Source organism: Trachypithecus francoisi, unplaced genomic scaffold (genome assembly GCF_009764315.1).
Source record: "Trachypithecus francoisi isolate TF-2019V2 unplaced genomic scaffold, Tfra_2.0 Lachesis_group7, whole genome shotgun sequence".
Classification (NCBI taxonomy): domain Eukaryota; kingdom Metazoa; phylum Chordata; class Mammalia; order Primates; family Cercopithecidae; genus Trachypithecus; species Trachypithecus francoisi.
Window position 1 is genome coordinate 87,236,597 of NW_022681472.1, and position 23,832 is coordinate 87,260,428.

The window sequence follows — 23,832 nt, forward strand, 5'->3', positions numbered from 1 at the left end:
ATGCCATAGAATTACACTGCATTGTGACTACGACTGTTGCAGTGGTCATTTTTCATGTTACATCTGGATGGAGAAGGTGTCCTACTTTACAATTTATTTTATTAAATTAAATGAGACACTGAAGCAACATATCTTGTCACGGTCACAGAGAGGTTCAGAAAAGAAGCTGACACACAAAAAGCTAGTGTCACACGTAACATGAAAAATGACCACTGCAACAGTAGGTACCAACAGGATCGAGAAGGCGCTTTATTTTACATTGTCATTTTACAAATGGAAAGCAACAAGCCACAGAGTCTGAAAAATGTGCTCTGTGTTACAGAGTAAGTCAAGATTTAGGGCTGATGTAGTTGCCCATTACACTGAGGAATGTCCCATCTTTTTCCTTCTTAACATCTTTATTTCCAGACACTGAAATAAAAGTTTTTGTGAATAAAATAGGAACCTGAAAGTACAGCCTCAAACACTTCATGACATCCTCAGAAATCATCTTGTCCAGTACTTTGAAGAATGGATAAACTGAAATCCCCACACTTGACTTGATGTACCTAAATCCCATATTGGGCTAGTGGCTAAGATAAAATCAGAAAAGCGCAATCTCAACTCTTTGTTCATGTTCTTCTCGCTCGCTTCTTTCTATTTTACTTTTTTTTTTTTTTTTTGAGACGAAGTCTGGCTCTGTCGCCCAGGCTGGAGTGCGGTGGCCGGATCTCAGCTCACTGCAAGCTCCGCCTCCCAGGTTCACGCCATTCTCCTGCCTCCGTCTCCCAAGTAGCTGGGACTACAGGCGCCCACCTCGTCGCCCGGCTAGTTTTTTGTATTCTTTAGTAGAGACGGGGTTTCACCGTATTAGCCAGGATGGTCTCGATCTCCTGACCTTGTGATCCGCCCGTCTCGGCCTCCCAAAGTGCTGGGATTACAGGCTTGAGCCACCGCGCCCGGCCCTTTCTATTTTACTTTTTAATTTAATTTAAATTAATTTTAATTTTATTGAAAAACAACATGAAATCTACTCTATTAAATTTTTCCTTTTTTTTTTTTTTTTTTGAGTTGGAGTCTCACTCTGTCACACAGGCTGGAGTGCAGTGGTGTGATCTCACTGCAACCTCCGCCTCCTGGGGTCAAGCAATTCTCCTGCCTCCTGAGTAGCTGGGATTACAGGCCCATGCCACCATGCCCGGCTAATATTTGTATTTTTAGTAGAGATGGGGTTTCACCATGTTGGTCAGGCTGGTCTCAAACTCCTGACCTCATGATCCACCCGCCTCGGCCTCCCAAAGTGCTGGGATTACAGGCGTGAGCCACTGCGCCCAGCCCAATTAACAGATTTTTAACTGCACAATACAGTATTGTTACTGATCATTACTATGCAGTACAGCAGATCTTTAGAACTTATTCATCTTGCGTAACCTGAAATTTCATACTCTTTGGACAGCAGACTTCTCATTTCCCTCTCCTAATTCCCTGGTGACCAACTTTCTACTCTCTGCTTCTGTGAGTTTGACTATTTTAGATACCTCATGAAAGTAGTATCACACGGTGTTTGTCCTTCTGTGACTGGTTCATTTCACTTAGCGTACTATCCTCCAGGTTCACTCATGTTATTGCATATGGCAGTGTTTACTTATTTAAGACCGAATAATATTGCATTGTATGTATATACCGCATTTCTTTTTTTGTTTATCCGTCAGTGGCCATTTAAGTTGCTGTCTTCTGCTTTTCGGATACTATGTTGAAACTGAGTCAAGTCAACTGTTGCCTGCTTAAGCCAATTTGGCCTTTTACCAATTGTCAAGCTTTTTGGTTCAATAACAGAGCTTCTGGGGTTAGAGGTAGGTGGGGACTCTGACTCCCCTACCCCATAATAGGGCTTCTGGAGGCAAGGGGCTTATGTCACAACAAAAGGAAGTCTGAGAGAGACATAATTAAGCAGGGCAAATGCTGCCAACTAGTCAGCTCTCTAGCTTGGGTGAGGCCACTTCAACCCCTCAGGCACCTGTGTGGCACTTTACCTAAGCAGTCTACTCTGCACCAGCTGCTGTAAGATCTGCGGGAGGCACCAATCAACCTTGCTTGTGACCTGCCAAGGCAACAGAGTCCTCCATGCAGGTGAGGGACCAGGATTATGTCCGTTCTGAGTCTCCAGGCAGCAGGGATGCCCCAGGCTACGAGGCTGGCAGGATTCCTATACCTTTCCAAGCAGAATGGGGGGCCCTGTGTCATCTTCCTCACTGAGCACCATTTTTTTTTTTTTTTTAGCACCATTGCTTTCACCAAGGAAAGAGTATTTCTACCACTCCTTTTTTAAATTACAAATCCTTGGGTGGATTTTGATAACAATATTTGAAGTCTGAACTAAACACCAGTGGAGCACAGATTTTTGAATAGGATGTGATACAGAGCATTTTTCAAATAAGTTCCCTGACAGATTACAAAAAGATATTTTTCTCTTTTTGGATAAAAAGACCACCATAATAATATCTTTAAAATAGAAGTTTCCTGGCACTTTTTGTACTTCTTCATGCTTAGTATTTTATCACCTTTTATCCTTCATGATTACCTGTGGGGCAAGAATTGTAGTTCCCATTTAAGGAGGAGAAAATTGGAGGCTCAAATAGGAAAAATATTTATGGAAATTTATCCTACTTATACACAATAAATTGGTATAATTGGTGTTATCAGGAAAGGGAAGCTGTCAGCTGGGGGAGCATTTTAACTTTATACTCTTTTGTACCTTTTGCTGTTTGAACTGCGTGAATGTACTAATTAAAAATAAATGAGAATATAAAAATAGTCCAGGCCTGGTGGCTCATGCCTGTAATCCCAGCGCTTTGGAAGGCTAAGGTGAGTGGATCCCTTGAGCTCAGGAGTTAGAGACCTGCCTGGGTAATATGGTGAAACCCTGTCTCCACCAAAAGTACAAAATATTATCCAGATGTGGTGGTACATGCCTGAGGTCCTAGCTATCAGGAGGCTGAGGTGGGAGAATCTCTTGACTCTGGCGGGTGGAAGTTGCAGTCAGTTGAGATTGTGCCACCTCACTTCCATCTGGGTGACAGAGTAAGACCCCATCTCAAAAAAAAAATAAATGAATAAAAATAAAAAGTAACATAATTTCCACCAAAACTGAAACCAAAACCATACCAAAAATTGTCCTGTTTGTTTACTAAAATTTAGAAACAGAAACCTGTTTTCCCTGACTCCTCTTGTCCTTCCTGTTGCAATGTATTCATCATTGTACCGCAAAGTCAATTTCATAGCATCAAAAAGGAAAAGCAAAGAAAGATGAAATTATTACAAAGGCGATTATGGCAAGTAAAAATACCTCCCATTATAAAATCTTCTATCACCAATGGAATGCCACAGTCTTTGTGAATTTATTAAGATCACAAGGATTCAATGAACCATAAAGAAATGAGCAGCTCACAGGAACCATTGTTGTGACTATTAGAGTGTTAGATGTGGATACAATCGCTGTCTTATCGGTAGAGAAAGTAAGGCTTGGGGAAGTCAAGGAATTTGTCCAAGAACAGTGAGCTGAAAAGGAGCCCTTACTACCCACTTACCTGTTGTAGGTAAAAAGGTCATTCCCTTCTCTTTCTTGGCTTCTCCTTTGATACCAGACACTAAAGTAAAAAAGGTTTAATCAGAGTAATTATAACCAAGACATAATACCAGAGATAATTTGATTTAACATACCCATTTTACAGATGAGAGAATTATGACCTGGGATTGTGAAGTGACATTTAGTCCCACATCTAGTTTATTCATTCATTTAATCATTTAGTCATCAAATATTTGTTGACCAACTACTGATGATGGATCATGCTATTGAGTGCCGAGTATTTGCTAGGCATTGTGTGTGCTGGAAAGGCAGACACATAGGAAAACAACATTGAATACCTTGAAGAGGATGGTGAGGGTATGTAACAGGGGGCTGATCTAGTCCCAGGAATCTGGAAGCCTTCCCTGAGAGGAGAGGTTGAGCTGAGCTCTGAAGAATGAATTGCATTTGAGTAGGATTTAACTGATTGGGGCAATATTTGATGTATAGAGAACAGCACAAGCCCAGTGTCTGAGGTAGGCATGAGTATTACTTCAAAGAATTGAAAGAAGGCCAACAGTGATGGGGGCATAAAGAATGAAGCAGGTGAAGGTGATAGGAAGCAGGGATGGTGAAGGAGGCAGGGTCACGCAGAGCCTGAAAAGGACCTGGTACACTACACAGAGAGACGTAGGAAGTCCGTGAATAATTTGGGGCAGGGGGAGAGAAAAGAGGGAGGAACTTGGAAGATGAAATCACAAGACCTATGAAAAGATCACTCAGGCTGATTGGTGGTGAATGTGTCGTGGAGAGACAAGAGGAGAAGCTGGTTTGGAAAGCTCTCTCATGGTCCAGGTAAAGGAAAATAATGCTTTGGACAAAGGTCGCAACAGTGGAGGTGAAGAGAATTCTTTTGCATAGGTGGGAATCAAAGGCAAAAAGTCAAGGGAAAAACAGAAATGGGGAAGTTATTCTTGCCATTTTGAACAAATAATTCATTTAGGATTCTGGGCAGAAATGTTGGCTACTGAGGTTCTCTAAAGCACAGTGGATACTCAAACTTATTATACAACACAGACACTTCCAGAACTCCAGCCAAACCCACCTGTGTTCCAAAGGGACAAGACACACGCCAGGCCCATGCACAGCCTCACTGGAGGACCACGTGGCAGGAAGCCGAGCATGCCTGTGATGCTCTGACCCACCTGGAATGAAGCAAACAAGCACTTGGAGGAAACTGGCTAGATTACTAAGCACATTGATGCAGACCTTCCCTTGAGAACAGTGCCTGAGGAATCATTAAAATCACAATCTGAAAAAGGCTTTGGACTAGGTTAGGAGAAGTTAGGAAGCTAAGGTAACAAATTAACTCAACAATTTAAATGGCTTAACAACAAAAGTTGATTTCTTGTTTGCAGTATGTATTCACTGCATTTTGGTGGGGAACTCTGCTCCACACAGTCTCTCGGGGACTCCAGTTAATGGCGCTCGACTATCCTGTAGTTCTCCATGTGGCAAATGTAGCCTCCTTAGACTTTGATTCACTGTGGCACTGGAAGGGAGAGAGCTGTGGGATTATGCACCAACTCTTAAGTGCTTTGGTGGGAAGCAACACATTTGCTTTTGCTTGCAGCCCATACCAAAATTACTTACATGACCCCGCATGACTGCAGGAAATCTGGGAATGTAGAGGGAGATGCATACATATGCAGGGAGCATTAATGTTTCTTCCGTGGGTTTTCTGACCGTTGAAATGGGAAATATCCTTCAAATACAGCATCACTTCCTCTCATAAATAGGAAAATATATCATCATAGGAGTATGTGAGTGTTCACAATCTCTTCCCTTCTCTGCAGCACTCTGTGCCAGCCCTTCTCATTTTGCATTTACCATGCAAAATCACCATGATAGTTACAGCTGCAAAGCTGAGACTAAATTGAATAATGGCTAACATTTATTGAGCACTTTCTGCGTGCCAGATGCCACACAAAACACTGTCTGATTCATACTTGATAACTGCACAGTCTTTCTGTGTAGGTATTAATGTATGACAACTTAAATACAGGCTGCACAGATATGATTTGAAAAGAGGGGAAATTTACCATTGGTAGAGGGATGGATTTATCTGGAAGGTGAATTGGGAGGGAAGAAAAGTCAAGAGAATCTGTGCTTGGGTTGGAGAAAAATGTTGCCGGAAGGGAGCATCCTCAGGGCAAATTGCATGTTGCGAAGTTCTGCTGTCCATTAGGAATGGGAAGCCCCTGTGGAATTTTCTTAAAAGATCCCAGAAACAGTTAAACAGCTTTTAAATTATTGATAGACATGTGATTGGCATTTATTCTGGATGCCACCCCACACAGAGACAGGTCTTACAAGGAAGCAACAAGCTGGGGCTTTCTTGGAGTTCACCTATTCTCATAAGTCTATTTACTCTCTGAATATCAAGTTTCCTCATCTGCAAAACAGTTAAGAGAACTCTCACAGGGTCTTTGTGAGGATTTAAGATAATGAATTCAGAGCATTTTGCCCCGTGCCTGGCACATTGTTACGCTCACAACACATACCAGGCATCAAGCTCAGGCAGGAGACACAGGGACAGAGTAGACACTGCTACTTCCCTTGGGCTGTTTAGTAACTTAGAAGATGTAGACACATGCTCAGCTAATTCACACTCAAGGCTGGCTGTGCTAAATTCTCCACTGAGAGAGAGAGAGAGAGAATGAGAGAGAGAGAGAGAGACAAGGAGAGAGACAGCGAGCACCTGGTGAAGCCAGGACTTAGCATTCTCTCCAGCAAAGGGTGACGGGGGGTGGAGGTGGGCAGGCAATTCCTGCTAAAGGAGGATTCTTTCCTCTGGCACCTCAATGACTGTGCAAACATTATCTCCCCTTTTGAGTTTCATGTGTAGAATGGACCGAGTCATAGCTACGCTGAAGGTATTTTTGTGAAGATTAAATGAGACAATGAAATATGCTTACTACAATCTCTGGAATATGGTAGATATTAGGAATCTTAATTTCTTTCTCATTCTCTTATCATTTTCTTTTTTCTCCTCTTTCTCCCCTTCTTCTTCTGTATCTATTTCAGGACTCAGCATCATACCAGAGGAATATGGAATGAAAAGATAAAACCTTATAGTAGAAAAACCATTATTTACATTTATATAATAGCTACACATTTCTCTCTTTTTGACTCCTGCTTCATTACGTTAACCACCCTCTTCCATCTACTAAGAGTAAACATTCTAAGAGTTATTTATTTTTATTTTTATTTCTTTGGGACAGAGTTTTGCTCTTGTTGCCCAGGCTAGAGTGCAATGGTGCAATCTTGACTCACTGCAACCTCCGCCTCCCAGGTTTAAGCGGTTCTCATGCCTTAGCCTCCCAAGTAGTTGGGATTACAGGCATGCACCACCTTGCCTGGCTAATTTTTGTATTATTAGTAGAGACAGGGTTTCTCCATGTTGGTCAGCCTGGTCTCGAACTCCTGACCTCAGATGACCCGCCTGCCTCGGCCTCCCAAAATGCTGGGTTTACAGGCATGAGCCACAGCGCCCAGCCAACATGCTAAGATTTATTACTCGAAGACTACAATTCCTACTGATACTGTTTTTGGAGAAAAATGCATTTTTACTTCTCCCTGATTTTTAAATTCTTTGTCGTAGGCCAAGTCTACTATATGTTTGGATTAGGTTGTCAGATTTAACAAGTACAAAACATAGGACACCCAGTTAAATTTGAATTTCTGATAACAATGAATAATATCTTAGTGTATCTCATGCAATATTTGGAACATCCATAGTTTGGATAATTGGAGAGTTTTATAAAGGAACACTTCAGACTGGCTAGATTTCAACTGACAGTAAAACTGAGACTATCTGGCCTTATGCTCCCCTTTGCAAGTCCGGGCCACTCTGGGACAGTCTAGGACAGGGAGATAGCCTGGGTTTAAGGTCAGATAGACTTTACTTGAATCTTGAGTTGGCCACTGTGATCTGGGCTAACTTATTTAACCTTCACTCAGTCAAAAAGCATTTGTGGAGCTCATGGCATAGTTGTTAGAAGCACAGACCCTGGAGTTGGAGGATTGCTTAGGTTTACTTCCTGGTTCTGCTGTGCAACTTACAAAACCCCTCTGTGCCTCACCCAAGACTGTCCTGAGGATTAAAATATGTTACATTTATAGACTGCAGTGGACAGTGTCTGGCACGGAGCAAGTGCTATATAAATGTTTAACAAATAAGTGATAGAATTAAAGTATGGCAAAACCTCAATTACTTCTGCACCAACATAATATAGTGATAATAATAAAAATCAGAAAAGATGTTGGTACTCCAATAGTAAGCAAGACAGACAATATTCTTCATATGACAGAGTGAGTCCTCAAAGTTATGTCTTTAAAGACTGAATTAGATATCCAAAACTTTACCATAAAATTAAGTTGTCATTATTTCACTACATTTCTCATGACTATTATTGGATAATTATTTATAAATCTTTGTTTCTTCCATGACCCCTACAGAAGAGCAAGTCATGTGATGACAGGACAACAATAATTATATATTGAAGGGGATCAAAATATGCCAGTCAAAATATACTATCCCCTAATAAGTGACTTTGGTCACGTGGATTATTTTGAGTGGAAGGCCATTGAGAATCAACAGAGGCAGAAAGAAGCCTTCTTGGAGCTTCTCCTACCTGACTATGTACAGATACTTCTGAGAAATTCTCTCTCCCGGGGAGAGTTTTATGACCATGAAGAAGATGGAAAGTGGGTGCTGAGTGGGCACACAAACCTCACAAAAATAAGCCTTAGCTTCCGTTGGTTTCCCCATGTATTTCGTTCCCACATCATACTGCCTCTAGAAGCTCAAAACTCTTTTCCTCTGTCTTGTCACTTCTCCACAAATTTCTCACCTTTTTGTTAAAGTGATATGTAAGTCCCCAAGTCTGATGGCCCTTTTAGGATTTTTTTGTTGGTTGGTTTGTTTTTGAGATGAAGTCTCACTCTGTCGCCCAGGCTGTAGTAGAGTGGTGTGATCTCAGCTCACTGCAACCTCCGCCTCCTGGGTTCAAGCGATTTTCTGCTTCAGCCTCCCGAGTGGCTGGGATTACAGGTGCCCATCACCACGCCAGGCTAATTTTTGTATTTTTAGTAGAGGCGGGGTTTCACCATCTTGACCAGGCTGGTCTTGAACTCCTGACCTCATGATCTACCCTCCTCAGCCTCCCAAAGTGCTGGGATTGCAGGTGTGAGCCACCATGCCAGGGTCCCTTTAGAGTTTTTATTTCTTTTGTAAGGACTCCTATAAACATATGAAAAAACCATTTTTCCCCTGTAATCTATCTTTCGTTAGTTTAATTTGCAGGATCTCAGAAACTGAACTTAAGAGAGTAAACAGGAGTTTCCTCCCCTAGAGTACAATGTATTGATCCTCCCATTTTGAGCACAATCTGTTATTTCAAATTCTCAAGCATCCCATGAGACAGGCGTTGATCTTTGAGTTACAAAAGATAAAGGCCCAGGGTTTTGAGGTGTAGCCCCGGCTCCCAGTCACATGATTTCTAAGCAAGAGAACTGGGATTTGAACCATGGTCTCTCAGTTACTAAAGTATCTTTTCCACAGTGTTCTGTTTTACTCTCCTGCTTTCAAAATACCAACTTGGAGTGCCAGTAAAAAGTCTGATATTGAACACAAACAGAATGGCCATTTCAAAGCATTTTGGGAAGTGGAAGGGTTAGAAATCCAGTCACACTCTTGGGAGAAGGGCTGAGAAGTGTTGCTATGACTGATGGGCCAAGAATCCACCCAAGAGTCTTGCGAAATTAATTTGCAATATGTCTGTGTGTTTTATCACAGCAGCCCTGAAGCCGGGAGTGTGGATGGTGAAGGCAAATGCTCTAGAGTCTTAATTAAACATTGTGTTACCTCCAATCAACAAGGGTCCCAAATCAACCAAGGTTAGTTCAGCTTGATGAGCAAACCTGCCTTTCTCACTGAACTCTGCAGTCAAAAGGTGCCGGATCAGATATAGCGTAATTACGGTGTGCTGTGGAGAGTTGGAAATACACACTGGAGTGTCAGCGGGTGTGGGCTAGCCACAGTGAGTGACACATGTTCTGAGGTATTACGACGGTCCATTCAGCCAGTAACCTTCCATGTAGATATCAGCTCCCCCTTCTTGAAGAGAAACCAGGAGCCTGGGGATTCTAGACAGTTTGCCCAAGGTCATAAAGCTGGCAGGGGCAGCCCTGGACTTCAAACTTAGGTAGTTTGGCTCCATGAGCTGTGAGAGAACACCAAAAAGTGAGGGGCTGGCTTTTAAAAAACATCTAATGACAGAAAAGTGAAGATTCTAATATTTGTTGACCATCTGATGTGCTAGGAGTTTTACATATAGTAACCTATTGGTCCTTCCAGCAACCCTACTAATGATTTGTTATAATTCTTATTTTATAGTTTCAGGAAACCAAGACTCAGACAAACATAAGGCCCAAGGGAATGCATCTGGGAGAGCCAGGATTGGAAGTCCAGTCTGTTTGCTGCCAAAATCCGTTGCTGGTTGAACACTGAGTAAGAAAGTATAACTTTTTAGCTGTTGCCTCACTGCCAGTCATTTTTTAGCGTACTCTTTCATCCTCATTCCAATGTTTTGGATTAAAGATTATGTTTCTTTTATCATAGATGTGAGGAGAAACCATCCTTCCAGCTGGTGACCGCCTTAAGATTCTAATCAATAGCTCAAAATGAACAACAACAAGAAATAGACTGTGATCAAGTGATCAAGGGATGGAGTCTTAGCTAAATGCAATGTAGATATTGGGTGATAGAAACTGCTCTCATATCTTTCAGTATCCAGGAACCCAGAGCTCAGGATTATAGCAGATGAATTCTTTAGCTGGCTTCATGCTTTGAAGAGGAGGAGGAACCAAAAGAGTTTTAAAATACCTACCTTATACTACTTACCTATCTTCTGAGAAGGATAAATTGACTTCAAAGAACTTAAATAGCTAGAAAGATTAACAGCTAGGTCAGAGCCATGGGGTTTATATGAGTTCTCAGTGAAAGATACAGTGGGTGGGGGTGGGGAAAGGCTTGATAACATTGCTTTAAATCCCCTTGGGAAAAAAATGGAATAATAATCCTACCAAAAACTCGGGGTGGTGAAAGAAGATCAACTCCAAGGGAGAAAAATGCCCGTGCAATGAACTGAATAGCATCCGTGAGCAGAATGACAATGCACTGATTCAGCATGGGATGGGAAAACCTTTCTGACAGTAATTACGTGTATTGAAGGAGAGAACAGGAGTCCCTAGGTGATGAGTTCTCTCTTCCTGTTGCAAAGGTTTGTGGGCCAAGCATCACCTGGCATGCAGGCCCGCCGGAGTCTTCTGAAGAAAGGACTGGGGGCTGTAGTTGATTTTAGCAGGTGCCTACAGCGGGGTACTTGTTTTTATACAGCCTGCAACCTCAGGATGGTTTTATATTTTTTAAATGATTGAAAAAATCAAAGAAGAATGGTATTTCATGACATGTAAAAATTGTATGAAATTCAAATTTCAGTGTCCACAAATAAAATGTTATTGGAACATTGCTACACTCATTCATTTATGTATTGTCTGTGGCTGGATTTGGGCTACAATGGCAGAACTGAGTAGTTGTGACAGAGACCATATGGCCTACAAAGCTAGAATATTTACTACTGTCTGGCCCTTTCCAGAAAAAGTGCCAACTCCTGTCCTAGAAGAACTTGGCCCCTTCTATTCCTAAGGCCAGCGTTCAAGACTGATGATTTTTATCTAGACGACTGGAGTTGCCATTCGCTTGTCACCTTGTTACCACTCTTGCTTCCCTAAATAAGTCTTCATTATATCAGCCATAGTAATCTTTGAAAAACCTTATTAAGGTATAATTCACCCATTTTAAGTGTAAAATTCAATGTAAATTTAGTGCAACCATCACTGCATTCTAATTTGAGAACATTTCTGTTACCCCAGAAAGATTCTTCCTGCCCATTTATGGTTAATCCCCATTCCCTCCACCCCCACCAGGCCCAGGAAACCACTAATCTACTTTCAATCTCTATATGCTTTTATTTTCTGAACACTTCATTTCAGTGAAATCATGCAATACATAGTCAGAGAAATATTTTTAAAACATGAATCAAGATCATGTCACTACGTTGCCTAAAATCCTTCTATAGCTTTCATCAGCCCCTAGAATAAAATCTCAATTCTTTACCCTGGCCACAAAGACTCTTGCAATTGCCCCCTTTCTAAGTCTCTACCCATATCACATGCGGCCTTTTCCCTTGTTCACAGCCACAGCGACTTTGCACTGGCTGCTCCTTCTCATTGGAAGGCTTTTCCCCAGGCTTCTTAACGACTGGCTCCTTCCTATTCTTCAGTTATTCTTTCTACTTAAACAAAATCAAAGCCCTCTTGACCTTACATCCTCTACAGCTCCTCCTTCATTTCTCTCTTTCCCTTCATGGCAAAACCCCTCAACGAGTTGTCTCTACTTGATGTCCCAGAGCACCTCCATCTCCTCTCTCTCAAGCCCACTCCCATCAGGCATGACACTAGCATCCCTCCAGTGCAGCTCTTGCCAAGGCCGTGCTGATTCCTACATGGCTAACTCCACTTCTCACTGGGCACAGCAGCACTTGATGCTATTAGCCAATCACTCCCTCCTTGAGCCCCTCTCAGCACGTGGCTTCCCCACACCACAGTTTCCTGGTTTCCCTCTTATTTCATTAGCTGCTCCTGCTCAGCCTCCTTTGCTCATTCTTTGTCTCTTTGGCTTCTTGATGTTGAAGGGCTTACTCCTTGATTGTCTTCTCTTTTCTCTCTATACTAGTTCACTTGGGGATCTCATTCTGTCTCGTGGTTTTAAATGTTTCCTACAAGTTGTTGAATAGATAGATAGAGTCAATCATTACTTAATGATAGAGATACGTTCTGAGAACGTCACCCAGGCTGGAGTGCAGTGGTGTGATCTCAGCTTACTGCAACTTCTGCCTCCCAGGTTCAAGCAATTCTCCTGTCTCAGCCTCCCAAATAGCTGGGACTACAGGTGCCTGCCACCACGTCTGGCTAATTTTTTGTATTTCAGTAGAGACAGGGTTTCACCTTGTTGGTCAGGCTGGTCTCGAACTCCTGACCCCAGGTGATCCACATGCCTCGGCTCCCCAAAGTGCTGGGATTACAGGCATGAGCCACAGTGCCAGGTCAGTAAATTTTTTTTTTTTCATGAGTAGAAGGAGTACACTGTAAAGTAAGTATTGTATAATAAATATATAAACCAGTATTTATTATTATCAATTATGATGTACTGTACATAATTGCATGTGCTATATTTGTATCCAGCTGGTAGTGCAGTAGGTTTGTTTATGCCAGAATCACCATAAATAGATGAGTAATGCACTGTACTGTGACACTGGGATGGCTACAATATCACTAGGTGATAGGAATTTTTCAGCTCCAGTATAATCTTAGGGGGCCGTCGTCCATTGTTGACTGATCCATCATTATGCAGTGCATGACTGCATAAATATGAGTATGGATATAGATATAGACAGAGATATCTTCAGCCCTGAACAGTCTCCTTAACTCCATACTTAAATACCTGCTGGATATTTCCATCAAATATTTCATATGCATTTGAAATTTAACACATAAAAAACCAAACTCATGTTCTGCTTGCAAAACCTGACTCTTCCCCAATCTACCCTATCTCCATGATACCTTCCCTCATTAAGGTACTCAAAAAATTTTGCAATAATCCTGTTCTTGTTCTCCTCTCATATCTCACATTCACTCCATCAGTAAATTCTGTCGTCTCTGCTCTTAAAAATGTATCCGGATTTCAAACATTTCTCACTTCCTCCGCTATTCTCACTTGGGTCCAAGCCTCTCTTTTTTAATTTTATTTATTTATTTATTTATTATACTTTAAGTTCTAGGGTACATGTGCATAACGTGCGGGTTTGTTACATATGTATACTTGTGCCATGTTGGTGTGCTGCACCCATCAACTCGTCAGCACCCATCAATTCGTCATTTATATCAGGTATAACTCCCAATGCAATCCCTCCCCCCTTCCCCCTCCCCATGATAGGTCCCGATGTGTGATGTTCCCCTTCCTGAGTCCAAGTGATGTCATTGTTCAGTTCCCACCTATGAGTGAGAACATGCGGTGTTCGGTTTTCTGTTCTTGTGATAGTCTGCTAGGAATGATGGTTTCCAGCTGCATCTATGTCCCTACAAAGGACGCAAACTCATCCTTTTTTATGGCTGTATAATATTACATGGTGTATATGTGCCACATTTTCTTAATCCACTCTGTCACAGATGGACATTTGTGTTGATTCCAAGTCTTTGCTATTGTGAATAGTGCCGCAATAAACATATGTGTGCATGTCTCTTTATAGCAGCATGATTTATAATCCTTTGGGTGTATACCCAGTAGTGGGATGGCTGGGTCATATGGTACATCTAGTTCTAGATCCTTGAGGAATTGCCATACTGTTTTCCATAGTGGTTGAACTAGTTTACAATCCCACCAACAGTGTAAAAGTGTTCCTATGTCTCCACATCCTCTCCAACACCTGTTGTTTCCTGACTTTTTAATGATTGCCATTCTAACTGGTGTGAGATGGTATCTCATTGTGGTTTTGATTTGCATTTCTCTGATAGCGAGTGTGATAATGAGCATTTTTTCATGTGTCTGTTGGCTGTATGAATGTCTTCTTTTGAGAAATGTCTGTTCATATCCTTGCCCACTTTTGTATGGGGTTGTTTGTTTTTTTCTTGTAAATTTGTTTGAGTTCTTTGTAGGTTCTGGATATTAGCCCTTTGTCAGATGAGTAGATTGCAAAAATTTTCTCCCATTCTGTAGGTTGCCTGTTCACTCTGATGGTAGTTTCTTTTGCTGTGCAGAAGCTCTTTAGTTTAATTAGATCCCATGTGTCAATTTTGGCTTTTGCTGCCATTGCTTTTGGGTTTTAGACATGAAGTCCTTGCCCATGCCTATGTCCTGAATGGTACTACCTAGGTTTTCTTCTAGGGTTTTTATGGTATTAGGTCTAACATTTAAGTCTCTAATCCATCTTGAATTAATTTTCGTATAAGGAGTAAGGAAAGGATGGAGTTTCAGCTTTCTACTTATGGCTAGCCAATTTTCCCAGCACCATTATAAATAGGGAATCCTTTCCCCATTTCTTGTTTCTCTCAGGTTTGTCAAAGATCAGATGGCTGTAGATGTGTGGTATTATTTCTGAGGACTCTGTTCTGTTCCATTGGTCTATATCTCTGTTTTGGTACCAGTACCATGCTGTTTTGGTTACTGTAGCCTTGTAGTATAGTTTGAACTCAGGTAGCGTGATGCCTCCAGCTTTGTTCTTTTGACTTAGGATTGTCTTGGCAATGCGGGCTTTTTTGGTTCCATATGAACTTTAAAGCAGTTTTTTCCAATTCTGTGAAGAAAGTCATTGGTAGCTTGATGGGGATGGCATTGAATCTATAAATAACTTGGGCAGTATGGCCATTTTCACGATATGGTTCTTCCTATCCATGAGCTTGGTATGTTCTTCCACTTGTTTGTGTCTCTTTTATTTCACTGAGCAGTGGTTTGTAGTTCTCCTTGAAGAGGTCCTTTACATCCCTTGTAAGCTGGATTCCTAGGTATTTTATTCTCTTTGAAGCAATTGTGAATGGAAGTTCATTCATGATTTGGCTCTCTGTTTGTCTGTTACTGGTGTATAAGAATGCTTGTGATTTTTGCACATTAATTTTGTATCCTGACACTTTGCTGAAGTTGCTTATCAGCTTAAGGAGATTTTGGGCTGAGACAATGGGGTTTTCTAAATATACAATCATGTCATCTGCAAACAGGGACAATTTGACTTCTTCTTTTCCTAACAGATACCCTTGATTTCTTTCTCTTGCCTGATTGCCCTAGCCAGAACTTCCAACACTATGTTGAATAGGAGTGGTGAGAGAGGGCATCCCTGTCTTGTGCCAGTTTTCAAAGGGAATTTTTCCAGTTTTTGCCCATTCAGTATGATATTGGCTGTGGGTTTGTCATAAATAGCTCTTATTATTTCAAGGTACGTTCCATCAATACCGAATTTATTGAGTGTTTTCAGCATGAAGGGCTGTTGAATTTTGTCAAAAGCCTTTTCTGCATCTATTGAGATAATCATGTGGTTCTTGTCTTTGGTTCTGTTTATATGTGGATTACGTTTATTGATTTGCAAATGTTGAACCAGCCTTGCATCCAGGGATGAAGCCCACTTGATCATGGTGGATAAGCTTTTTGATGTGCTGCTGAATCCGGTTTGCCAGTATTTTATTGAGGATTTTTGCATTGATGTTCATCAGGGATATCGGTCTAAAATTTTCTTTTTTTGTTGTGTCTCTGCCAGGCTTTGGTATCAGGATGATGTTGGCCTCATAAAATGAGTTAGGGAGGATTCCCTCTTTTTCTATTGATTGGAATAGTTTCAGAAGGAATGGTACCAGCTCCTCTTTGTACCTCTGGTAGAATTCAGCTGTGAATCCATCTGGTCCTGGACTTTTTTGGGTGGTAGGCTATTAATTATTGCCTCAATTTCAGAGCCTGCTATTGGTCTATTCAGGATTCAACTTCTTCCTGGTTTAGTCTTGGAAGAGTGTAAGTGTCCAGGAAATTATCCATTTCTTCTAGATTTTCTAGTTGATTTGTGTAGAGGTGTTTATAGTATTCTCTGATGGTAGTTTGTATTTCTGTGGGGTCGGTGGTGATATCCCCTTTATCATTTTTTATTGCGTCTATTTGATTCCTCTCTCTTTTCTTCTTTATTAGTCTTGCTAGCAGTCTGTCAATTTTGTTGATCTTTTCAAAAAACCAACTCCTGGATTCATTCATTTTTTGGAGGGTTTTTTGTGTCTCTATCTCCTTCAGTTCTGCTCTGATGTTAGTTATTTCTTGCCCTCTGCTAGCTTTTGAATGTGTTTGCTCTTGCTTCTCCAGTTCTTTTAATTGTGATGTTAGAGTGTCAATTTTAGATCTTTCCAGCTTTCTCTTGTGGGCATTTAGTGCTATAAATTTCCTCTACACACTGCTTTAAATGTGTCCCAGAGATTCTGGTATGTTGTATCTTTGTTCTCATTGGTTTCAAAGAACTCTTTATTTCTGCTTCATTTCGTTATGTACCCAGTAGTCATTCAGGAGCAGGTTGTTCAGTTTCCATGTAGTTGAGCGGTTTGGATTGAGTTTCTTAGTCCTGAGTTCTAGTTTGATTGCACTGTGGTCTGAGAGACAGTTTGTTATAATTTCTGTTCTTTGACATTTGCTGAGGAGTGCTTTACTTCCAATTATGTGGTCATTTTGGAATAAGTGCGATGTGGTGCTGAGAAGAATGTATATTCTGTTGATTTGGGGTGGAGAGTTCTATAGATGTCTATTAGGTCCGCTTGGTGCAGAGATGAGTTCAATTCCTGGATATCCTTGTTAACTTTCTGTCTCGTTGATCTGTCTAATGTTGACAGTGGAGTGTTGAAGTCTCCCATTATTATTGTATAGGAGTCTAAGTCTCTTTGTAAGTCTCTAAGGACTTGCTTTATGAATTTGGGTCCTCCTGTATTGGGTGCATATATATGTAGGATAGTTAGCTCTTCCTGTTGAATTGATCCTTTACCATTATAATGGCCTTCTTTGTCTCTTTTGATCTTTGATGGTTTAAAGTCTGTTTTATCAGAGACTAGGATTGCAACCCCTGCTTTTTTTTTGTTCTCCATTTGCTTGTAGATCTTCCTCCATCCCTTATTTTGAGCCTATGTATGTCTCTGCATGTGAGATGAGTCTCCTGAATACAGCAGACTGATGGGTCTTGACTCTTTATCTAGTTTGCCAGTCTGTGTTTTAATTGGAGCATTTAGTCCATTTACATTTAAGGTTAATATTGTTATGTGTGAACTTGATCCTGCCATTATGATATTAACTGGTTATTTTACTCATTAGTTGATGCAGTTTCTTCCTAGCCTTAATGGTCTTTACATTATGACATGTTTTTGCAATGGCTGGTACCGGTTGTTCCTTTCCATGTTTAGGGCTTCCTTCAGGGTCTCTTGTAAGGCAGGCCTGGTGGTGACACAATCTCTAAGCATTTGCTTATGTGTAAAGGATTTTATTTCTCCTTCACTTATGAAACTTAGTTTGGCTGGATATGAAATTCTGGGTTCAAAATTCTTTTCTTTAAGAATGTTGAATATTGGCCCCCAGTCTCTTCTGGCTTGTAGAGTTTCTGCCGAGAGGTCTGCTGTTAGTCTGATGGGCTTCACTTTGTGGTTAACCCAACCTTTCTCTCTGGCTGCCCTTAAGATTTTTTCCTTCATTTCAACTTTGGTGATTCTGGCAATTATGTGTCTTGGAGTTGCTCTTCTCTAGGAGTATCTTCGTGGTGTTCTCTGTATTTCCTGAATTTGAATGTTGGCCTGCCCTACTAGGTTGGGGAAGTTCTCCTGGATGATATCCTGAAGAGTATTTTCCAACTTGGTTCCATTTTCCCCCTCACTTTCAGGCACCCCAATCAGATGTAGATTTGGTCTTTTTACATAATCCCATACTTCTTGCAGGCTTTGTTCATTTCTTTTTCTTCTTTTTTCTTTTGATTTCTCTTCTCGCTTCGTTTCATTCATTTGATCCTCAATCGCTGATACTCTTTCTTCCAGTTGATTGAGTCGGTTACTGAAGCTTGTGCATTTGTTACGTATTTCTCGTGTCATGGTTTTCATCTCTGTCATTTTGTTTATGACCTCTCTGCATTAATTATTCTAGCTGTCAATTCTTCCACTCTTTTTTCAAGATTTTTAGTTTCTTTGTGCTGGGTATGTAATTCCTCCTTTAGCTCTGAGAAGTTTGATGGACTGAAGCCTTCTTCTCTCATCTCATCAAAGTCATTCTCTGACCAGCTTTGATCCGTTGCTGGCGATGAGCTGCGCTCCTTTGCAGGGGGAGATGCGCTCTTATTTTTTGAATTTCCAGCTTTTCTGCCCTGCTTTTTCCCCATCTTTGTGGTTTTATCTGCCTCTGGTCTTTGATGATGGTGACGTACTGATGGGGTTTTGGTATAGGTGTCCTTCCTGTTTGATAGATTTCCTTCTAAAAGTCAGGACCCTCAGCTGCAGGTCTGTTGGAGATTGCTTGAGGTCCACTCCAGACCCTGTTTGCCTGGGTATCAGCAGCAGAGGTTGCAGAAGATAGAATATTGCTGAACAGCGAGTGTACCTGTCTGATTCTTACTTTGGAAGCTTCCTCTCAGGGATGCACTCCACTGTGTGAGGTGTGGGGTGTCAGACTGCCCCTAGTGGGGGATGTCTCCCAGTTAGGCTACTCAGGGGTCAGGGACCCACTTGAGCAGGCAGTCTGTCCGTTCTCAGATCTCAACCTCCGTGTTGGGAGATCCACTACTCTCTTCAAAACTGTCAGACAGAGTCGTTTGTGTCTGCACAGGTTTCTGCTACATTTTTTGTTGTTGTTATTTAGCTGTGCCCTGTCCCCAGAGGTGGAGTCTACAGAGACAGGCAGGTTTCCTTGAGCTGCTGTGAGCTCCACCCAGTTCAAGCTTCCCAGCGGCTTTGTTTACCTACTTAAGCCTCAGCAATGGCGGGCACCCCTCCCCCAGCCTCACTGCTGCCTTGTGGTTAGATCACAGACTGCTGTGCTAGCAATGAGGGAGGCTCCGTGGCTGTGGGACCCTTCCAGCCAGGTGTGGGTATAATCTCCTGGTGTGCCCATTTGCTTAAAGTGCAGTATTGGGGTGGGAGTTACCTGATTTTCCAGGTGTTGTGTGTCTCGGTTCCCCTGGCTAGGAAAAGGGATTCCCTTCCCCCTTGCGCTTCCCAGGTGAGGTGATGCCTCACCCTGCTTCAGCTCTCGCTGGTCGGGCTGCAGCAGCTGACCAGCACCGATTGTCTGGCACTCCCTAGTGAGATGACCCCAGTACCTCAGTTGAAAATGCAGAAATCACCGGTCTTCTGTGTCACTCGCGCTGGGAGTTGGAGACTGGCGCTGTTCCTATTCGGCCCCCAAGCCTCTCTTGACTCTCATTGAACCGATTATTGCAAATGCAGTATTGCTCCTAACTAATCTCTTGGCCTCTGCTCTTGCCTCCTCCAGTGTATTCTCAATACAGCAGCCAGAGAAACTCTTTTTAACATAAATCAGATCTTGCTATCTCTCTACTCAAAGCCTTGCAATGACTTCCCTCTTGATTCAGAGTAAAAACAAATAACCTCATAATGGCCCATGAGGGCCTTCATGACCTGACCCCGATACTTCTCAAATCTCCTCTCTCATTGTTCTTCCTTCTGCTAACTCCCTTGCCCTGCACTGGCCTGAGGCAGACCTGCCCAGAACCAGAAGATAAACTGCTGGGAATATTTTCATATCTGATGTGGGGACAGGATATGGGATAATTGGATTTTTCTCAAGGGAGACACCTTACATGTCTTCAGTGAGGAGAAGTCACTGAGTCCTGGGTCAACGGGATGCCCATGCTCATTGTTGGAAGCTGAAATTATTAGAAACAAGAACAAGTTCGCAGAGTATCTGGGATGTAAGGCTATGAATGGGTTTTTGCTGCATTTGTGCAGATGGAAAGAAATTTTTAGGCTTTTTCTGTTATACAGTCACCTGAGGCTTGAAGTGGGTAAGTTTTAGTTGGACAGAAATATGCGGTTGCAGAGTGGATTCACTTACCATAACTGCAAAGTTGTCCATAGGCCTTTGTGATGCTAGACACGGACTTTGCAGCCAGATGGTGGTGTTCTAGAAGAGCAGTGGTTGTCTATCCTGATTCTCAGAGGCTACAGGCAATGTTTCCACAATGAATTGTGTCCGTGAATATCATTTCCAGCTTGCCCAGGGTAAGCCATCTTTGTCCTTTGATTTACAGAGTAAATTGTGGCAACCTGGATGGGTTTTTGTTTAATTTTGTGTATGTCTGATTTTCAAGTTAGGCTTATCTGCCAGATGCTGATGATATCCTGCTCTGTGTCCTTCCTCCCTACTTATGAGTTTGCCTGCAGTTCACAGATAATTCTCAGCATGCTGGCAGCTGTCCACCTTCACTGGCAATGCTTCTGTTTCTCTATCTGAGACTTTTCTCCCCCGTTTCATCTCTCCACTCTGAGTTGTGTTTTCTGGGAATGCTTTCTGAATAAACCACCTACACTCAACACCTTATCTCTATTTTTGTAGATGCCCAAATTAGGGCAGCTTGGTGTGTGGGTATGGAATGGAGTCAAAAGCTATCACTCACTGAACATTTTCTGTGGGCTATATCCTTTGCTAGGTACTCTACCGACATCATTCCATATAATGACCTTTCAAGATAGGTATAGTTCTCCCCATTTTACAATTGCTTACCATAAAAGGGTTAAGTAACCCTCTCAAGGTTCTTTCTCTCTCATGAAAAAACATTCCTTCCCACTGTACTGACAGTAGAGAGAGGCAAACTTAAATAAGCTTTACTGATTTCCTCTCCCATCAACTCACAGTGTTTTTGATTCACCTATTCTTTCTTCAGCCCACATGGTCTGGGAAGTCGTTTCTCCAAAGGAAGTAACCTGAGACTCAGGGGTAGGTGGTCCTGGTTAAGTTCAAATTGTGACTCTTTCCCTTCTTAGTGTCTGACCTTGAGCAGATTTCTTTATGTTTCCGAGCCTCAGTTTCCCCATGTATAAAATGGGAATTATGATGACTTAAAATTGAAGTGATTGAATAACACTTTAATTGGGCTGGGCATGGTGGCACATGCCTATAATCCCAGCACTTTGGAGTGCCAAGGCAGGCAGATCACTTTGAGACCAGCCTGGCCAACATGGTGAGACCCCGTCTCTACTAAAAATACAAAAATTAGCCTGGCGGCCGGGCGCGGTGGCTCAAGCCTGTAATCCCAGCACTTTGGGAGGCCGAGACGGGTGGATCACGAGGTCAGGAGATCGAGACCATCCTGGCTAACACGGTGAAACCCTGTCTCTACTAAAAAAATACAAAAAACTAGCCGGGCGAGGTGGTGGGCGCCTGTAGTCCCAGCTACTCGGGAGGCTGAGGCAGGAGAATGGCGTGAACCCGGGAGGCGGAGCTTGCAGTGAGCTGAGATCCGGCCACTGCACTCCAGCCTGGGCGACAGAGCGAGACTCCGTCTCAAAAAAAAAAAAAAAAAATTAGCCTGGCGTGGCGTGCACCTGTAATCCCAGCTACTTGGGAGGCTGAAGCAGGAAAATTGTTTGAACCCAGGAGGTGTAGGTTGCAGTGAGCCAAGATTGCACCACTGCACTACAGCCTGGGTGACAGTGTGAGACTCTGTCTCAAAAAATAAGTTAAAATAACACTTTTAAAAGACTTTGATTAAACCTGTGTAGTGGCTGGTACCAAGGAGGTGTTTGATTCCCATCGTGTTGTCTTTGCAGCTATGGGTTTTAGTTTGTATTTGATTATTTTCTTCCTCTTGGTCTTTATGCCATCAATTATCTATTTTCTTTCTTTTGTCTTTATTCTTTCCCTCTCAACACTTCTTTTCTCACATTTTATAAATATACTGAAGCCTCCCCTATCATTCCCTCCTGCAACCGATAACAAACTCTCCTTACTTGTTATTGATTTCATCAACACTTGGACCCTCATTTTTCCTGCAGCTCTTTGCCTTTCTTTTAAAAGAGTTCCTCAACTTTACCTATATTACATAAATTCAGTGGTCTCTTTCCCATCCATATCCTGCCTTACCTCAACATCTTGGTATTACTCTATATGATGGCCACCCCCTCTCATTTCTCCCCTTTTAATTCCATGACCCTCTTCTCTTCATTTCTATCTACATTGATCATGGTTTCCAGGCTACTCTTTACATTTTCCTATTCCTCTGCATATCTTTCAAGGCAGATCTTTCCCAAAGTTCATGCTTTTTCAAGCTTTGCTTTTTTATCGTAGAGCTCCTTGGGTGGTGAGCTCACTCGTGCCATGATTTCATCCTAGTTACTTTTCTGTTTTCTAAAGCTATGTAGCAGGCTTCCTTTCTCCCTGGCTTTCTGTTGGGTTCAGACAACAGTGGGTACCAGTAGAGGATCAGAAGAGGGAAAGAGAGTGAGGTTGCAGTCTTTATTCCCTTAGCTCCCTCCCTGCTGGTTCACTACCAGATTGTCCAAGTTCATAGTCCCTATCACATGGCCCTCTCCATGAAGCCCCATCTGGGTTCTGGCCTTTGCAGGGCTGTTGCTAGCTTTGCAGGACTGTACCATGCCAATCTGATTTAACTAAACTATCACCAAATCTTTGTAAGCAAACCCTTTATTAAAATCTCCTCCACTTACCTGTGTATGACTTTCTTATTTTTCCACTTGGATGTTAAATGAGACAACCACACATTATATAACCCCTGGAGAAGCATGCAGGAAAGGAACTCGAGTGAGAAAACTTAGGTAAATTAAATGAATATAAACATATTTATTCCCTGCTTAGCTAGCAAGGACTTTTGTTCAAAATAAAAGATTCTAATGGATCAGTAGCTAAGAATAAAGTCTCTGGAGTCAGACTTCCTGGTCTGAATCATGGCTGTGCCATTTACTAGCTATGTGACCCTGGACAAGTGACTAAATTCTCTATACTTCAGTGTCCCTATCTATAAAGTAGGGATGATAATAGTTCTGAGTGCCAAGATTTATTGTGAAGACTAAATGAGATGATTCATAGGGAATACTAAATAAAATGTCTGGCAAATGTAAGTGCTCAGTAAATCTTAGCTATTATTCTTATGTCTAACAGAATTGAGCTTGGGAGAGGCTGATAAAGGCTAGGTCCAGAGATTAAGCAATCACCCTTATTAGCTGGAGGGAGGTTTCTGAGTTCTAATATTTGCTTCATTAGTCCCTAAAGACAATACTAAGTTCATGCTAACTTTGAGAATGTCCTAGTTACCTAGCGTGACAGACAGGTTTTAAGATGATCTCAATTATATCTTGCATAGTAATACCCTCCCCTTGAGCATAGGCAAATCTGTGAATTGCTGCTAATCAATAAAATATGGCAAAGGTAATGGGTTGTTAGTTTTATGTTACATAAGATAGCAACTTTCATCTTGCCAGCAGGCTCTCCCTTGCTCATTTTGATGAAGCAAGCGCTATGTTGTGAACTGCCCTATGGAGAAGGCTATGTGACAAGGAACTGAGAGCAATCTTTGCCCAACAGCCAGCAAAAAAACTGATGTCTTCAGTCTAACAGCCCTCAAAGAGCTGAATTGTTCCTA

General features: G+C 41.9%; 1 protein-coding gene across 1 annotated transcript in view; it reads right to left on the minus strand.

The window, feature by feature from the left end:
• HHLA1 (HERV-H LTR-associating 1) overlaps positions 1-4,728 on the minus strand; it is a 39,686-nt gene extending 34,958 nt beyond the window's left edge. The window contains exons 1-2 of the mRNA XM_033202757.1: positions 4,650-4,728; positions 3,567-3,626 (exon numbers count right to left, since the gene is read on the minus strand). Of these exons, the coding sequence (XP_033058648.1) occupies positions 3,567-3,626; positions 4,650-4,728 (139 nt within the window). The remainder of the gene's footprint in view (positions 1-3,566; positions 3,627-4,649) is intronic.
• Between the last annotated feature and the right edge of the window lie 19,104 nt (positions 4,729-23,832).